The sequence below is a fragment of the Periplaneta americana genome, chromosome 11, assembly GCF_040183065.1.
Source record: "Periplaneta americana isolate PAMFEO1 chromosome 11, P.americana_PAMFEO1_priV1, whole genome shotgun sequence".
Classification (NCBI taxonomy): Eukaryota; Metazoa; Arthropoda; class Insecta; order Blattodea; family Blattidae; genus Periplaneta; species Periplaneta americana.
In genome coordinates, this window is record NC_091127.1 from 37,000,958 (window position 1) to 37,014,251 (window position 13,294).

Below are 13,294 nucleotides of genomic sequence, written 5' to 3' on the forward strand. Positions count from 1 at the left end.
GTAAAAAACAGTAAGCAGAATCATTTGATTACTCCAGGTTTAGTGTAAGAGTGGTCTATGTAACGAGTACCGGGTACTAGGAAAATACCGAAAAAACATATATGCATTGAAAAAATGGCAAAAATTATTAATCAAAGCTCAATATTTTTTCTGTTTCACTAAGGGTGAAATATTTACCTAAATTTGCTTTAGAATTTACAATATTCATTACTTGATAACTTAAAAAAATACGAGATATATGAGTGAATATTGTAGCAAGTATTGTGCACCTGAAGATTGAAGTACATTTAGCAAAGTGGGAAAACAGGTTATCAGTTAAAACCTTGTTTTTTTTGCACTTGGATAAGTAAATAATTGGTTGTCTTTTATATCACTGGAGTCGGAATTATTTATTGTGTAACCATGAAAATTTGTTTTCACTCTAAACATTAAAAGACTAGAAAATATTGAACTAAACTTTTGTACTGAAATTCATTAATCGCACAGGCATAGCTACTCACTTCCCTTTACAAAATCCAATATTGATCATTTTCATGGCTTTCTTCAGGAACTCCTGTCGGAAATTTAATTGCCTTAAATTTTTCTAATTGTGAACTATGAATACTTGGCAGTAAGACAAAATTTTATGTTAGTAAACATAGAGCCTACTCACCATCAATCTCTGTTGTGAAGACTTGATAGGCTGTGACGGTGTGCTTGCGTTACTAGAACTGGATGACTGTGTCATGGTGAATATATTTTAATAGCTGGCTAAACTGTTAAATTCACACTATTAGATTATATAACTTTCCTCTACTAACGATGCACTAAATTTGTGTCCAAGTCACATTTTATTAACTGAATCCTACTAACTTTGAAATGCAATGAACCACAATAAATCTATGAGCATTTCAAATTACTTATGATAAGTCACTCGTGATTATATCGCAAGTTTTAAAAATCTCAATTCATCTTCTGTTATAAAACGATGGTTATGATCAATGCGAGAGGAGTTAAGTAATATTATCGTATTTTCACTCCTTGATGTACTGACAACGATTAATTTCCATAACGCAAATCTCGGCATAAACATTACAGATATTATTGTATTGTTATGTCATGCATGATAGAGAATTTTTCATCCAAGATGGATGAACAATGAAAATGTATTATGTTCATTCCGTTACGTGAACACCTCAGGTCTCCGTAGAGGTGTCCATCACTAACCGCGGCTCGATGGTTTCTAACACGTTCGTGTAACATAACAAAAACACCTCCGCCATTGATCGACGTGTGAGTGTGCTTGCTGCCTTCCCACGAACATTTGCGCATAGAAAATGAGTTGATACAAATAGTTGGAACTTAGTATTAACGGCGTATACATACTAATTATACTTCATTATTTATTTTATTTTACAATGCCAACAATTCAGAAAATACAATATGAAAACCAAGTTTAAAAAGTCTTTAATTAAGCGAAATATTACAAAAACAAATCAAATGTGATGCAATCAAATGAAAGAAAACTATTTCTAAATTGGATGTTATTATTATTATTATTATTATTATTATTATTATTATTATTATTATTATTATTATTATTAGAGGGTTTGGAACTGAACGGGTTACATCAGCTGCTTGTCTATGCGGATGACGTGAATATGTTAGGAGAAAATACACAAACGATTAGGGAAAATACGGGAATTTTACTTGAAGCAAGTAAAGAGATAGGTTTGGAAGTAAATCCCGAAAAGACAAAGTATATGATTATGTCTCTTGGTCAGAATATCGTACGAAATTGAAATATAATAATTGGAAATTTATCCTTTGAAGAGATGGAAAAATTCAAATACCTGGGAGCAACAGTAACAAATATAAATGATACTCGGGAGGAAATTAAACGCAGAATAAATATGGGAAATGCCTGTTATTATTCGGTTGAGAAGGTTCAATCATCCAGTCTGCTGTCAAAAAATCTGAAAGTTAGAATTTATAAAACAGTTATATTACCGGTTGTTCTGAATGGTTGTGAAACTTGGACTCTCACTTTGAGATAGGAACATAGGTTAAGGGTGTTTGAGAATAAGGTTCTTAGGAAAATATTTGGGGCTAATAGGGATGAAGTTACAGGAGAATGGAGAAAGTTACACAACACAGAACTGCACGCATTGTATTCTTCACCTGAAATAATTAGGAACATTAAATCCAGAAGTTTGAGATGGGCAGGGCATGTAGCACGTATGGGCAAATCCAGAAATGCATATAGAGTGTTAGTTGGGAGGCCGGAGGGAAAAAGATCTTTGGGGAGGCCGAGACGTAGATGGGAAGATAATATTAAAATGGATTTGAGGGAAGTGGGATATGATGATAGAGATTGGATTAATTTTGCTCAGGATAGGGACCAATGGAGGGCTTATGTGAGAGCGGCAATGAACTTCCGGGTTCCTTAAAAGCCAGTAAGTAAGTATTATTATTATTATTATTATTATTATTATTATTATTAGTTTTAAAACATCTAGGTTTCTTAACACTTCTTTTATTCTAAATTGTTGTTTTAGTATATGTCATTGGGTTTCTTAAAATTACACTGAGGATATTCATGTATTTGTTTCTAAAATAAAATACTTTCGTGTGGATAGCGTCTTAATAATCCTACTTATGGATAAAATAGGCCTATCGCATAAGTATTATTATGTTAGGTTAGGTAACAGTGGCTAGAGACGGGTTAGGGACGACTCTAATCCATACTGAGGCCTGCTGTGCACCCCGATTATTTGGGATAATTGAGGATGAGGTGTACCAGCCCACCGGCCGCATGTGATCCCTCACCCGCTCACCCATGGAGCCTCCCTACCCTCTCCCGTCCTAAGCTCATACCGCCAAGGTGACCAAGCAGTACAGGATCGATTCCAAGGCCCTTCCAAGGTGTCGAAGCGCCCTTGGAAGTGCTCTTAAGGAATGAATCCTGGCAGAGATATTGCGAAAGGCTGGTAACCCAGGAACGGTTGTGGAGAGGACGCCCCCCGCCCTCACCGTAAGCGGATGAAGACGCGTCTTGACCTGAATATTTCTATGGAATTAGATGAAGAAGATGAATGATATGAAATCTAAATTCTTTTTCTACATAGGAGGAGAAGGGAAATGGATCGCGGCAATGAAAATTCCAACCCGGCATTTGCCTAAGTAACTGTGGAAAACCACGGACCTCCCGAATGCGAGTCCCATGCGGATCGCATGAGCAACCTCGCTCGGTAAATACATATCGCCTGCTTAGAACCATGTTGTTCTAACTCCACTTTAAAAAAAACTCGTTTTTTTTTATCCGTTATGTTCTAACTCCTCTTCTGTATCAGTTTCACACATAAAATTGTACATTTTGTGGTCAGAAAGTGTTCAAAATAACTGTTCCATATTGTTCCAACTCCATTTTCCAAGCTCTGTTTAGTTCCACATTATTATAACTCCACCATTCAATGACCAACCAATGATGGAATGGTGTGAGCTAAGACTGGCAATGAGAAGCAAGCTAGGACAGAAGGCTTTTTCTGAACTTGCATGAGAAAGTTAATGTGATACTGTTACTGCGTGCGTTTACTAATAAACAGCTTAATGCCACTTGCACTGATACATTTTTTGGAAGAGGATGATCATGATATACAAAAAATATAACAAAAGTATCAAGAACCAGGGCATAGTGCAGTGCAAGAAGTAGACACAATGCACAGTGTAAACTGATCGTCATATCAAACGACTTCAACTTCATTCTTCTTTAGTAATAATAAGGGCCCTGATTTCGTGTAGAACTAACAAGCAATACAAAGTACATCAAATGAGATTTAGTAGTTTTTATGACTTCAAGACTGTAGCTAAACTAAGGCCCAATTGTATAAAACTCCCTGACTAAAGATCAACTTTGATCGAAGATCGGAAAGTAAACCGAGTTCAGACACTTCTTCTATTGTATAAAACTTTTCTGCGATCAAATTACCTTGGTTCAAATGCAATCTAAGTTCACGTCAAAAGGATTTGGCAACATCGCATAAACAGGTGAAATACGTGATGCGCGGACCATGTTATACAGGTTTGTTCAGTGTTGCCAATCTAGCGATTTTAACTCTTTTTCAACAACAATTTCTTTTAACTTTTATATTGCTTAAATAGGGATTTAGTGACCTTTTTAGCACCCCATAGTGACAAAATTTAATTTTCTTTGTTGATAATGAGAAATCTAGCGACTTTACAACTACTTTTTCACGACTTTCCGTATTACACTCTGTTGGAGACACTGTTTTTTTTTTTTGCAATGTAAATAATGGCGGACAATAAGAAGAAGGTTGACTGTTCTCCAAGTTGTTATCATGTTATGGTGTTTGATACTGCTAAACATAATAAAGCTTTATAAAACGACAATTTTCGTTTAGTAATACAGTTAATTGAACATTTATGAATGTACCTATCATATCCATTAATAATTAATGGTTGTTATAAACATAATATAATTATAGGTTATGTTATTTGATATTACTGAACACGATAGAGCCTTATAAAATATAAGAATGTTTGTGTATTAAGGCAAGAAATTGAAAGAAATATATATAAATGTACCTAACATATCTATTAATATTAATAATAATGGATATTTTATTTGCACAATCTATCACTCGTATAGTTCAAATAGAAAAGAAATAACTGAACTTGGATCATCTAACTTAATCGGAGAAATTTCTTCAGTCAAAGTTGACTTTAGTTTGAGATAAATTAATCTCAGATTAGACTTTATACAACACAAAATTCCAAGTTCAGCTGAAACAAGGATCAATTTAACCTCTGATCTAAGATTAAATGGTTTATACAATCGGGCCGAAGAAATTGAACAGCATTTCATACAGTAAAGTGAAGCATATTGTATACACAAAAGGCTGTGAAGATATTGTGTACAGATTTTGATTCTCTAATAAGATGTTTAAGATTACAAAGTTTCTGAAACCTATTATAACAAGAGCAAGGCAAAAACAGTGTCGAGTTGCTAACATATTGCCTGCACCAAGGCAAATAACAGTCAAACCAGTTATAAAAGCAAGTAAAGTTCAAGATATAAAGTCCCTATACAAATATTTTTCAGGCGTGGACAAAATGTTTTGGCATTCAGTGTTAAAAAGGTAACAATGTATGCACTTATCTCTTCAAAATGTAACCAGAAAGGAGTTAGAACATTGAATTGTCAAAATCTGTTAACATGTTTGTTCTAACTCCAAACGTTTTTTCTATTTTTTGTAAAATCAATTTATAAATAAGGCAACTGAAGAATAAAATAAGCTTTCCCATGCTCTGTTTATTGCTTTGCAAACCCCTTTCCTCAAAATAGTCATATTATTATGATTTGGGCAGTCTCCAAAACTTCATTGTGCTCCCCTGAAAAATTTATAAAAATGGAGTTAGAACAACTTGGTTCTAAGCAGGCGATATGTCGTTATTGCATTATTGAATTATTTATTTTCGGTGCAAGGGACATCTCCATTTTTTATGTTATCTAATTATTTATCTGTCCTTGTACTATCAATTAAAAAAAGTGTTTTAATTATTTTAAATTTACACAGTTTTTGTACATAAGTACTTACGCGGGCAGTTCTGCGTTGTGTAAGTAAGCACAGTAGGCCTACATCGAAAATAATGTTAAATGGCAAATATAAAGTTTCTTGCAAGAACGCAGGATTGTTTCATAAATATGTGACCACAGATTGTTCAAATTAAACTAGCTCTTGCTGAGAATTTTTAAAACTTAAACTGTACGCTCCAGGTTATTTAAGAGAAGTTACAATTTCAACCGCACAACGAAACTCCATCTGTAATTGAATCAAATAATTGTAAACCAAATAAGAATATATGTTGGAAAATATAAAGCATTTATCGAAATAATAGGCCCTAAATATACGTAGGCTACTTAATTTTTATTATTATATTTGTATATGCTGTATGTATGTATGTATGTATGTATGTATGTATGTATGTATGTATGTATGTATGTATGTATGTATGTATTTTTAGTATGTTATTTTACGACTTTTTCTCAACATCCTAGGTTATTTAGCGTCTGAATGAGATGAAGGTGATAATGCCGGTGAAATGAGTCCGGGGTCCAGCACCGAAAGTTACCCAGCATTTGCTCATATTGAGTTGAGGGAAAACCCCGGATAAAACCTTAACCAGGTAACTTCCCCAACCGGGAATCAAACCCGGGTCACCTGGTTTCGCGTCCAGACGCGCTAATCGTTACTCTACAGGTGTGGACTTGTATGTATTACTTTTAGAAGCACACACTTATAAAATTTCAACTTTTCACGTTATTTTAACATTTTAATAAAAAAAATTGTGTTCAACTTTTTAAATCATTATTTTACCTGCGTATCGTTTTTAATTTCTTTTTATTGGTAGGCGCTTTAACTGCAAGTTTAATCCGCGACTATCGACATCGCTGTTGATACCATTTCAACACGCTTGAGATAGGGACATTTAAAGTAAAACTCAATTTAGGCCAGTGTCCGTAGCCTTTAAAATAAAAACATACTTGACTCTGATTTAGGCTACATTCATTCCCTACACAACTGTATACGGCATTAGCGAGCGCTGGAATAAAATGGCTGATTTGTCGGCATTTGCAGGCGCAAAGGATTGCGGTAATGAATTGCTGCCATCTATCGGCCAGTCGGCAAACTACTATGCCATGTAGTGACCGTATCTACAGACATAATATTTAACATCATGTACAGACCCAGAAACAAAATTCAGGTGCTTGACCATGCGCAGTATGTTATAACTGGAACTCGAAAATTTCAGATGGCCCAAATTTTGTTTCTGGGTCTGTACTACTACTACTACTACTACTACTACTACTACTACTACTACTACTACTACTTCTTCTTCTTCCATGGCGCTATATCTCATGGCTGAGACCCGGCCTCTTCAAGAATCTTCCTCCACTCCTCTCTGTCCATCGATACGGTCCACCAGTTTCGAATTCCCAGACTTTTAGCATCTCCATTCACTCCATCAATACATCTTCCTTTTGGCCGTCCCACTTTTCTACATCCTTCTGGTTGTAATACTCATATTATTTTTACTGGGTCTGTACAATAGGTAGATATTGAGACCTTGCGAAACATTATCAGATTCTGCATATTTTGTAGTGGAAGTGAGAGACACTCCAACATTTACCTTCCTAAAAAGGCCTAACTAAATTCCTAGTTTTTTTTTTAATGATCGAGTAAATTCCAAAAACCTTCGATCAGATTGTCCGATTCCGGGATTTGAACTCAAGACCTCTAGCTACTGTGACACCTCGCTCGATTTTTAATTAATCCTATTAAAGTCAATTTGAAGGTAAGCGCTAAACTGGAGAATTCCCACGGTATCTTTGAACCGTGCCGTTACTTTTAGCACCAAATTTAAGTAAATACACAATCTCGCCAACATAAGAACACGACGTTGGTGTGTGGCGTCGTTGTAGGGAGAAATTTGTTTCTTTTCTCACTCTACCTCCTTCGTTCTGAACATTATTGAGAGATAGCACCACTGTTAGCTACAAGATATATTTGCGCAAATATATTGAAGTAGATTACATGACTTATTACGTGACTTAGATGAGAGTCTCGAGATAAAACAGTTTTGCTATATTTCTTTTTTTATTATTATTATTATTAAATGTTAAGCACAGGAACGCCATTTCGTAATTTTATTTAAGAAACAAGCCAAACAAATTATCTTTGCATCAAAAACGGATGCTCCCTGGACCAAATTATCGTATTTTATAATTGTTTGAATGCAACAGAAGCCAGAAGTCTTGCACTTGACTAATGCAGTGAATTATTTAAGAATATAGTCGCGAATTTTATTACCACCATTTCGATTGCATTTTGTTTGGCACGGATTATATACAGTGAAAATTTGTAAATACCACGCATCAACTAGGCCCACTCTTTTTTTTAGACGTGATCAGGATGCAATATAGAATGAATACAGTTTCTCTATGCCACCACAAGGCATTCTAACTGTCAACTGGTGCGTCGTAAAGACAGAGGCATTGTTACAACAAAGGACACAGCACAGGATATGCAGGTACTGTGAAGAATGCACATTTCTTGCGTGGTGCGCTGCTAATAGAAAAATCCACGTAGCTGTGTGGCGAAGTTGTGTTTACTCAGTATTCAAATTCCATTGTTACCATACCCAATAAATTAAGTCCAATAAGAATGAAAAAAAAATTCTCTCAACTTTCTATCGTAGGTCTAATCAAACTGTCAAACTGATTTGTTTTAAGCTATTTGTGTTTAAGGGGAATTTGACGTTATCGCATGCAAAGTAATGGTAAAAATAGCCTATCTTCAAGAGTCATAAATGTAATACTATTTATCACAGCTCTTTCATTTTTTTAGTGATATAATATCTATACACATTAAGCTTTAAAATGAAAGAAGAATGGTTAATCTAGTGTAAATCTTACCCTTAAATTAATTTTTTAATTTAAACATATTTTTTTATATAAATTCACTACATATCTGTGATTAGGTACACACTATTCACTTATCATAGCACACATTGAATTAAAATTTTGGCCACTTACTGCTAATAGATACTAAAACATATCCTACTAAAATTATTAAAATATCTGTAATATTATGGGCATAGGGCTTATACTAATCTTCGTCAATTTTTTTTAAATTTATTGGCAGTGATGATTGCTATAAGCCCTATGCCCATAATATTACATATACATGAATAATTTTAGTAGGGTATGTTTTAGTATATATTAGCAGTAAGTGGTCAAATTTTCAATTCAATGTGTGCTATAATAAGTGAATAGAGTGTACCTAATCACAGACAAGTAGTGAATTTATAAAAAAAATTGTGCTTAATTAAAAAAATTAATTTAAGGATAAAGATTTACTCTAGAGTAACCATTCTTTTCCATTTTAAAGCTTGTTATGTATACACACATAGCTAACAAAAATGAAAGACCTCTGATAAATAGTATTATATTTATGACTGCTTGAAGATAGGCTATTTTACCATTATTTTGCATGCGATAATGACCAACTCCCCTTAATGATGGTATCTGTTAATATGTATTTTAACAAAGTAGAAAATAAGTATGCCAAAGAATCTGTTGGCAAATATACGTATGCTCTTCATTGAAGTTCTCTGATAGTCATTTATTCTGCGTTTAGAGTAATTTCCTCTCGAGTGTCATTTATTTTGTTACCGTTGCTACAAGATATTTGAATTTTTCCACATTTTCAAAGATTAAATTTCAAATTTTTATATTAATTCCATTTCGTATTATGTTCTGGTCACGAGACATAATCATATACTTTGTCTCTTCGGGATTTACTTCCAAACCTAATTTCTTTACTTCCTTCAAGTAAAATTACTGTGTTTTCCTTAGACTAATAGTTCGTGGATTTTTTCTTAACATATTCACGTCATCCGCATAAATAAGCAGCTGATGTAACCCATTCAATTCCAAACCCTATCTGTTTTCCTGGACTTTCCTAATGGCATATTCTAGAGCAAAGTTAAAAAGCCAAAGTGATAGTGCATCTATTTGCTTTAGCCCACAGTGGATTGTAAAAGTATCAGACAGAAGCTGCCCTATACGGACTCTGCTGTACGTTTTACTGAGAAACATTTTAATTAATCGACCTAGTTTATTGGAAATACCAAATAGTAAGAATATTAAATAAAACTTCTCTCATAATAACCGAGTCATAAAACTAATTTAAACTAAACATGACCTGTATAATAGCTGCTTATAAATTGTTCGTGGGAGTTGGATGGCGGAAAATTTTAGCACTGCCTACTATACCTAAATACGGCCCTGAACCTATGACTCCTGGATGGAAGGCCAGCAAGACAGAGGAGAATGGTTCCTCTTCACGCAACATAGTGAAGCGGTGTATCCGTGGCCGAGGTCTAATAATAAGCAAACTTCATAAACGAATGCTAATAAAATATGACGTAACTAACGTGGTACTTGGCCTCACACGAAACAAACTTAACTTCACACGAATTAAAGCTAACAGTAAACAGATTAGTACTGTAATATATTTTAAGTTACGTCACGAAAGTGTAGACAAAGTGTAGACCAGTGGTATTCAATCTATGGAACGAATATATATACCGTATATATTTTTTTATTGGGTTTCTATCTGATCCTTTTCCAATTCACTGCGGGCTAAAGCAGGGAGATGCACTATCACCTTTACTTTTTAACTTCGCTTTAGAATATGCCATTACGAAAGTTCAGGATAACAGGCAGGGTTTGGAATTGAACGGGCTACATCAGCTTCTTCTCTATGCAGATGACGTGAATATGTTAGGAGAAAATACACAAAAGGTTAGAGAAAACACGGAAATTTTACTTGAAGCAAGTAAAGCGATCGGTTTGGAAGTAAATCCCGAAAAGACAAAGTATATGATTATGTCTCGTGACGGGAATATTGTACGAAATGGAAATATAAATATTGGAGATTTATCCTTCGAAGAGGTGGAAAAATTCAAATATCTTGGAGCAACAGTAACAAATATAAATGACACTCGGGAGGAAATTAAACTCAGAATAAATATGGGAAATGCGTGTTATTATTCGGTTGAGAAGCTCTTATCATCCAGTCTGCTCTCCAAAAATCTGAAAGTTAGAATTTATAAAACAGTTATATTACCGATTCTTCTATATGGCTGTGAAACTTGGACTCTCACTCTGAGAGAGGAACATAGGTTAAGGGTGTTTGAGAATAAGGTGCTTAGGAAAATATTTGGGGCTAAGCGGGATGAAGTTACAGGAGAATGGAGAAAGTTACACAACACAGAACTGCACGCATTGTATTCTTCACCTGACATAATTAGGAACTTGAAATCCAGACGTTTGAGATGGGCAGGGCATGTAGCACGTATGGGCGAATCCAGAAATGCATATAGAGTGTTAGTTGGGAGACCGGAGGGAAAAAGACCTTTAGGGAGGCCGAGACGTAGATGGGAGGATAATATTAAAATGGATTTGAGGGAGACTGGCTTAATTTTGCACAGGATAGGGACCGATGGCGGGCTTATGTGAGGGCGGCAATGAACCTTCGGGTTCCTTAAAAGCCATTTGTAAGTATTGGGTTATTTTACGACGCTGTATTAACATCTAGGTTATTTAGCGTCTGAATGATATGAAGGTGATGATGCCGGTGAAATGAGTCCGGGGTTCAGCACCGAAAGTTACCCAGCAAGGAACGAATATCCCTAGGGATACGCATCCCACTGATTACGCATGTAAAAATGCTGACTTTTTTATTATACCTGTTGATAATTATTGCATTATATTATTTTTCTTTTGCAATATCTACTCATGTTTTTTTCCTTGCTTAAATAGCATTTTACATGATTCATCTCATTTATTTTAATACACCATCAATGAATTTTTAAGGACTCAAATTTTATGTTTTAGATAAATTAAAGTTAAGAGTTCAACCAATACCTTGATTAATTCGTTTCTGGAGAATTCTCAAGGCCAGCTCCCACTTAGAGGAATGGAATCGGAAGATAGCAGAAAGCGGCGCGTCGAATCGAATCGAATCGAACTGAACAGAATTCATGAGCTAGAATATTTATTCCACTGCCAGAATAGAATTTTTTGTTTCGGGTATGATCGTAAGTTCTCGTGAAGCCTTCGTGAAAAAACAAATGAACCACATGTATTCTTGGAGGCTTAATTTGTTTACTACTGAAAGTTATTGCTGAAATAGTACGTCCTACAAAAATCACAATGTAATATGAACGAAGAAAAATTAATAAATCTTGTGTAGAATTATTCTCTTTTGTATGACAAAGCACAAAACACAAAAGTACTGTTCGGTTCGATTCCACTAGATGTGAGTGGCAGCAGACTTTTCGTTTCGATTCGATTCCGCTAAGTGGGAGCGGGCCTTCAGAGTCTCTCTTGCCAATACTTGTCATTTCAATAGATTTTATTGCGAAAATATAAGTACTCAAGCAAACTAAATAAAGAACGCTGAGACTTAAGTTAATTTTGCTTTCCTACGTATTATTTAAAATAACTTATTGCTGCTGATTCATATTAATTTGCTAGTAGTAGGTTTTATTTTTATTAAGAGAAAAATTATAGAGGATATTCATAATAATTATAATGAAAAGTGTACGATTTCTTAGGTGTAGAGCCCGCAAACATGACGGGCCTAGGGTAGCAACATCTTAAAATTTCTTACAGTTAATACTAAAAACGTACTACTTCTTTACATTACAGGAAAGCTGCAGTTAGAATGTCTGATTCAGACATATTAATTCATAACCATGGTGGCACGCAGTGTTAACATTCATATTAACATTCGACATATTAACATTCTGCCTAATGTCAGACATTATTGCAATTAACGGACGCTTAAAACGGGCTCTTGTTCTTGACCCTACTATCCGTTTCGAAAGAAACCTAAATCAGGCCAGCGAAGTTGATATTGAGAAGAAGTCCATATATGAACCTTGTCTGCCTTATCTTTCTCAAAAATACAATGTCCCTCTTAAACAATGGTCTGTCATTGGATTGCTGTTTGGCAGTAGAGGTTCTATTTCCAAATTCACATGGAATTATCTTAAGGACTTCACATTCCCTTTGATTATGTAATGTCTGTCCTTATAAATATTATCAAGGATTCTCTTCAAATACTACATCATCATCTCTATTTCAATTAATCCATTTATTTTGCCTTAAACAATTAACTTTCCTTTTTTAATCTTTAATGTATCACATCACATTATTGTACATGTTTATTGTATTCAGGACCCTTGTGGTCACTCAAATTCTTTGAGCTGATGTTTATAATTTAGAATTTATATATATATGCCTGAACTCCACCCTTTGACCGGATCTGAACCTCAATTGTTTGGATCCAGAAAACAAGCATGATAACTACTAGGCCATCAAAGACGACTTTTTGAAATGTGTAATTTATTTACTTAACTATAATGAATCAAATGATATTACAACGACCATGAAGCATACTTTCTTATAGAAAATTGAGATGAAATCATTAAGTAGCCCACTTAACATAATTGGTCTATTGAACGTGGACTTCCTGAATGTGAAACATATTAGATGTGGTTCACTTATTTGACCCTCTTCCTACATGGTTGGTTCAACACATCTCTATATACATTAGTTCAAAATGTGTGTTGTACTTGTTCTGGACAGTTATGATGCAACTGTGTACACAGAGGACGAAATGTTTGGCTTTTAAATTAAGACATGCAAACAAGAACACTG

The 13,294-nt window shown here is 34.6% G+C and overlaps 1 protein-coding gene across 3 annotated transcripts in view; it reads right to left on the reverse strand.

The window, feature by feature from the left end:
* The window catches only part of LOC138708934 (kinesin-like protein KIF19), a 214,816-nt gene extending 201,586 nt beyond the window's left edge, over positions 1 to 13,230 (reverse strand). Inside the window, exon 1 of one of the 3 annotated variants that reach the window (XM_069839309.1) lies at positions 653 to 1,276. In XM_069839309.1, the coding sequence (XP_069695410.1) occupies positions 653 to 727 (75 nt within the window). In that variant the 5' untranslated portion in view covers positions 728 to 1,276. Of the gene's footprint in view, positions 1 to 652; positions 1,279 to 11,494 lie in introns of those variants that run through there. The other 2 variants (XM_069839310.1, XM_069839308.1) reach the window with 2 other exon arrangements.
* Between the last annotated feature and the right edge of the window lie 64 nt (positions 13,231 to 13,294).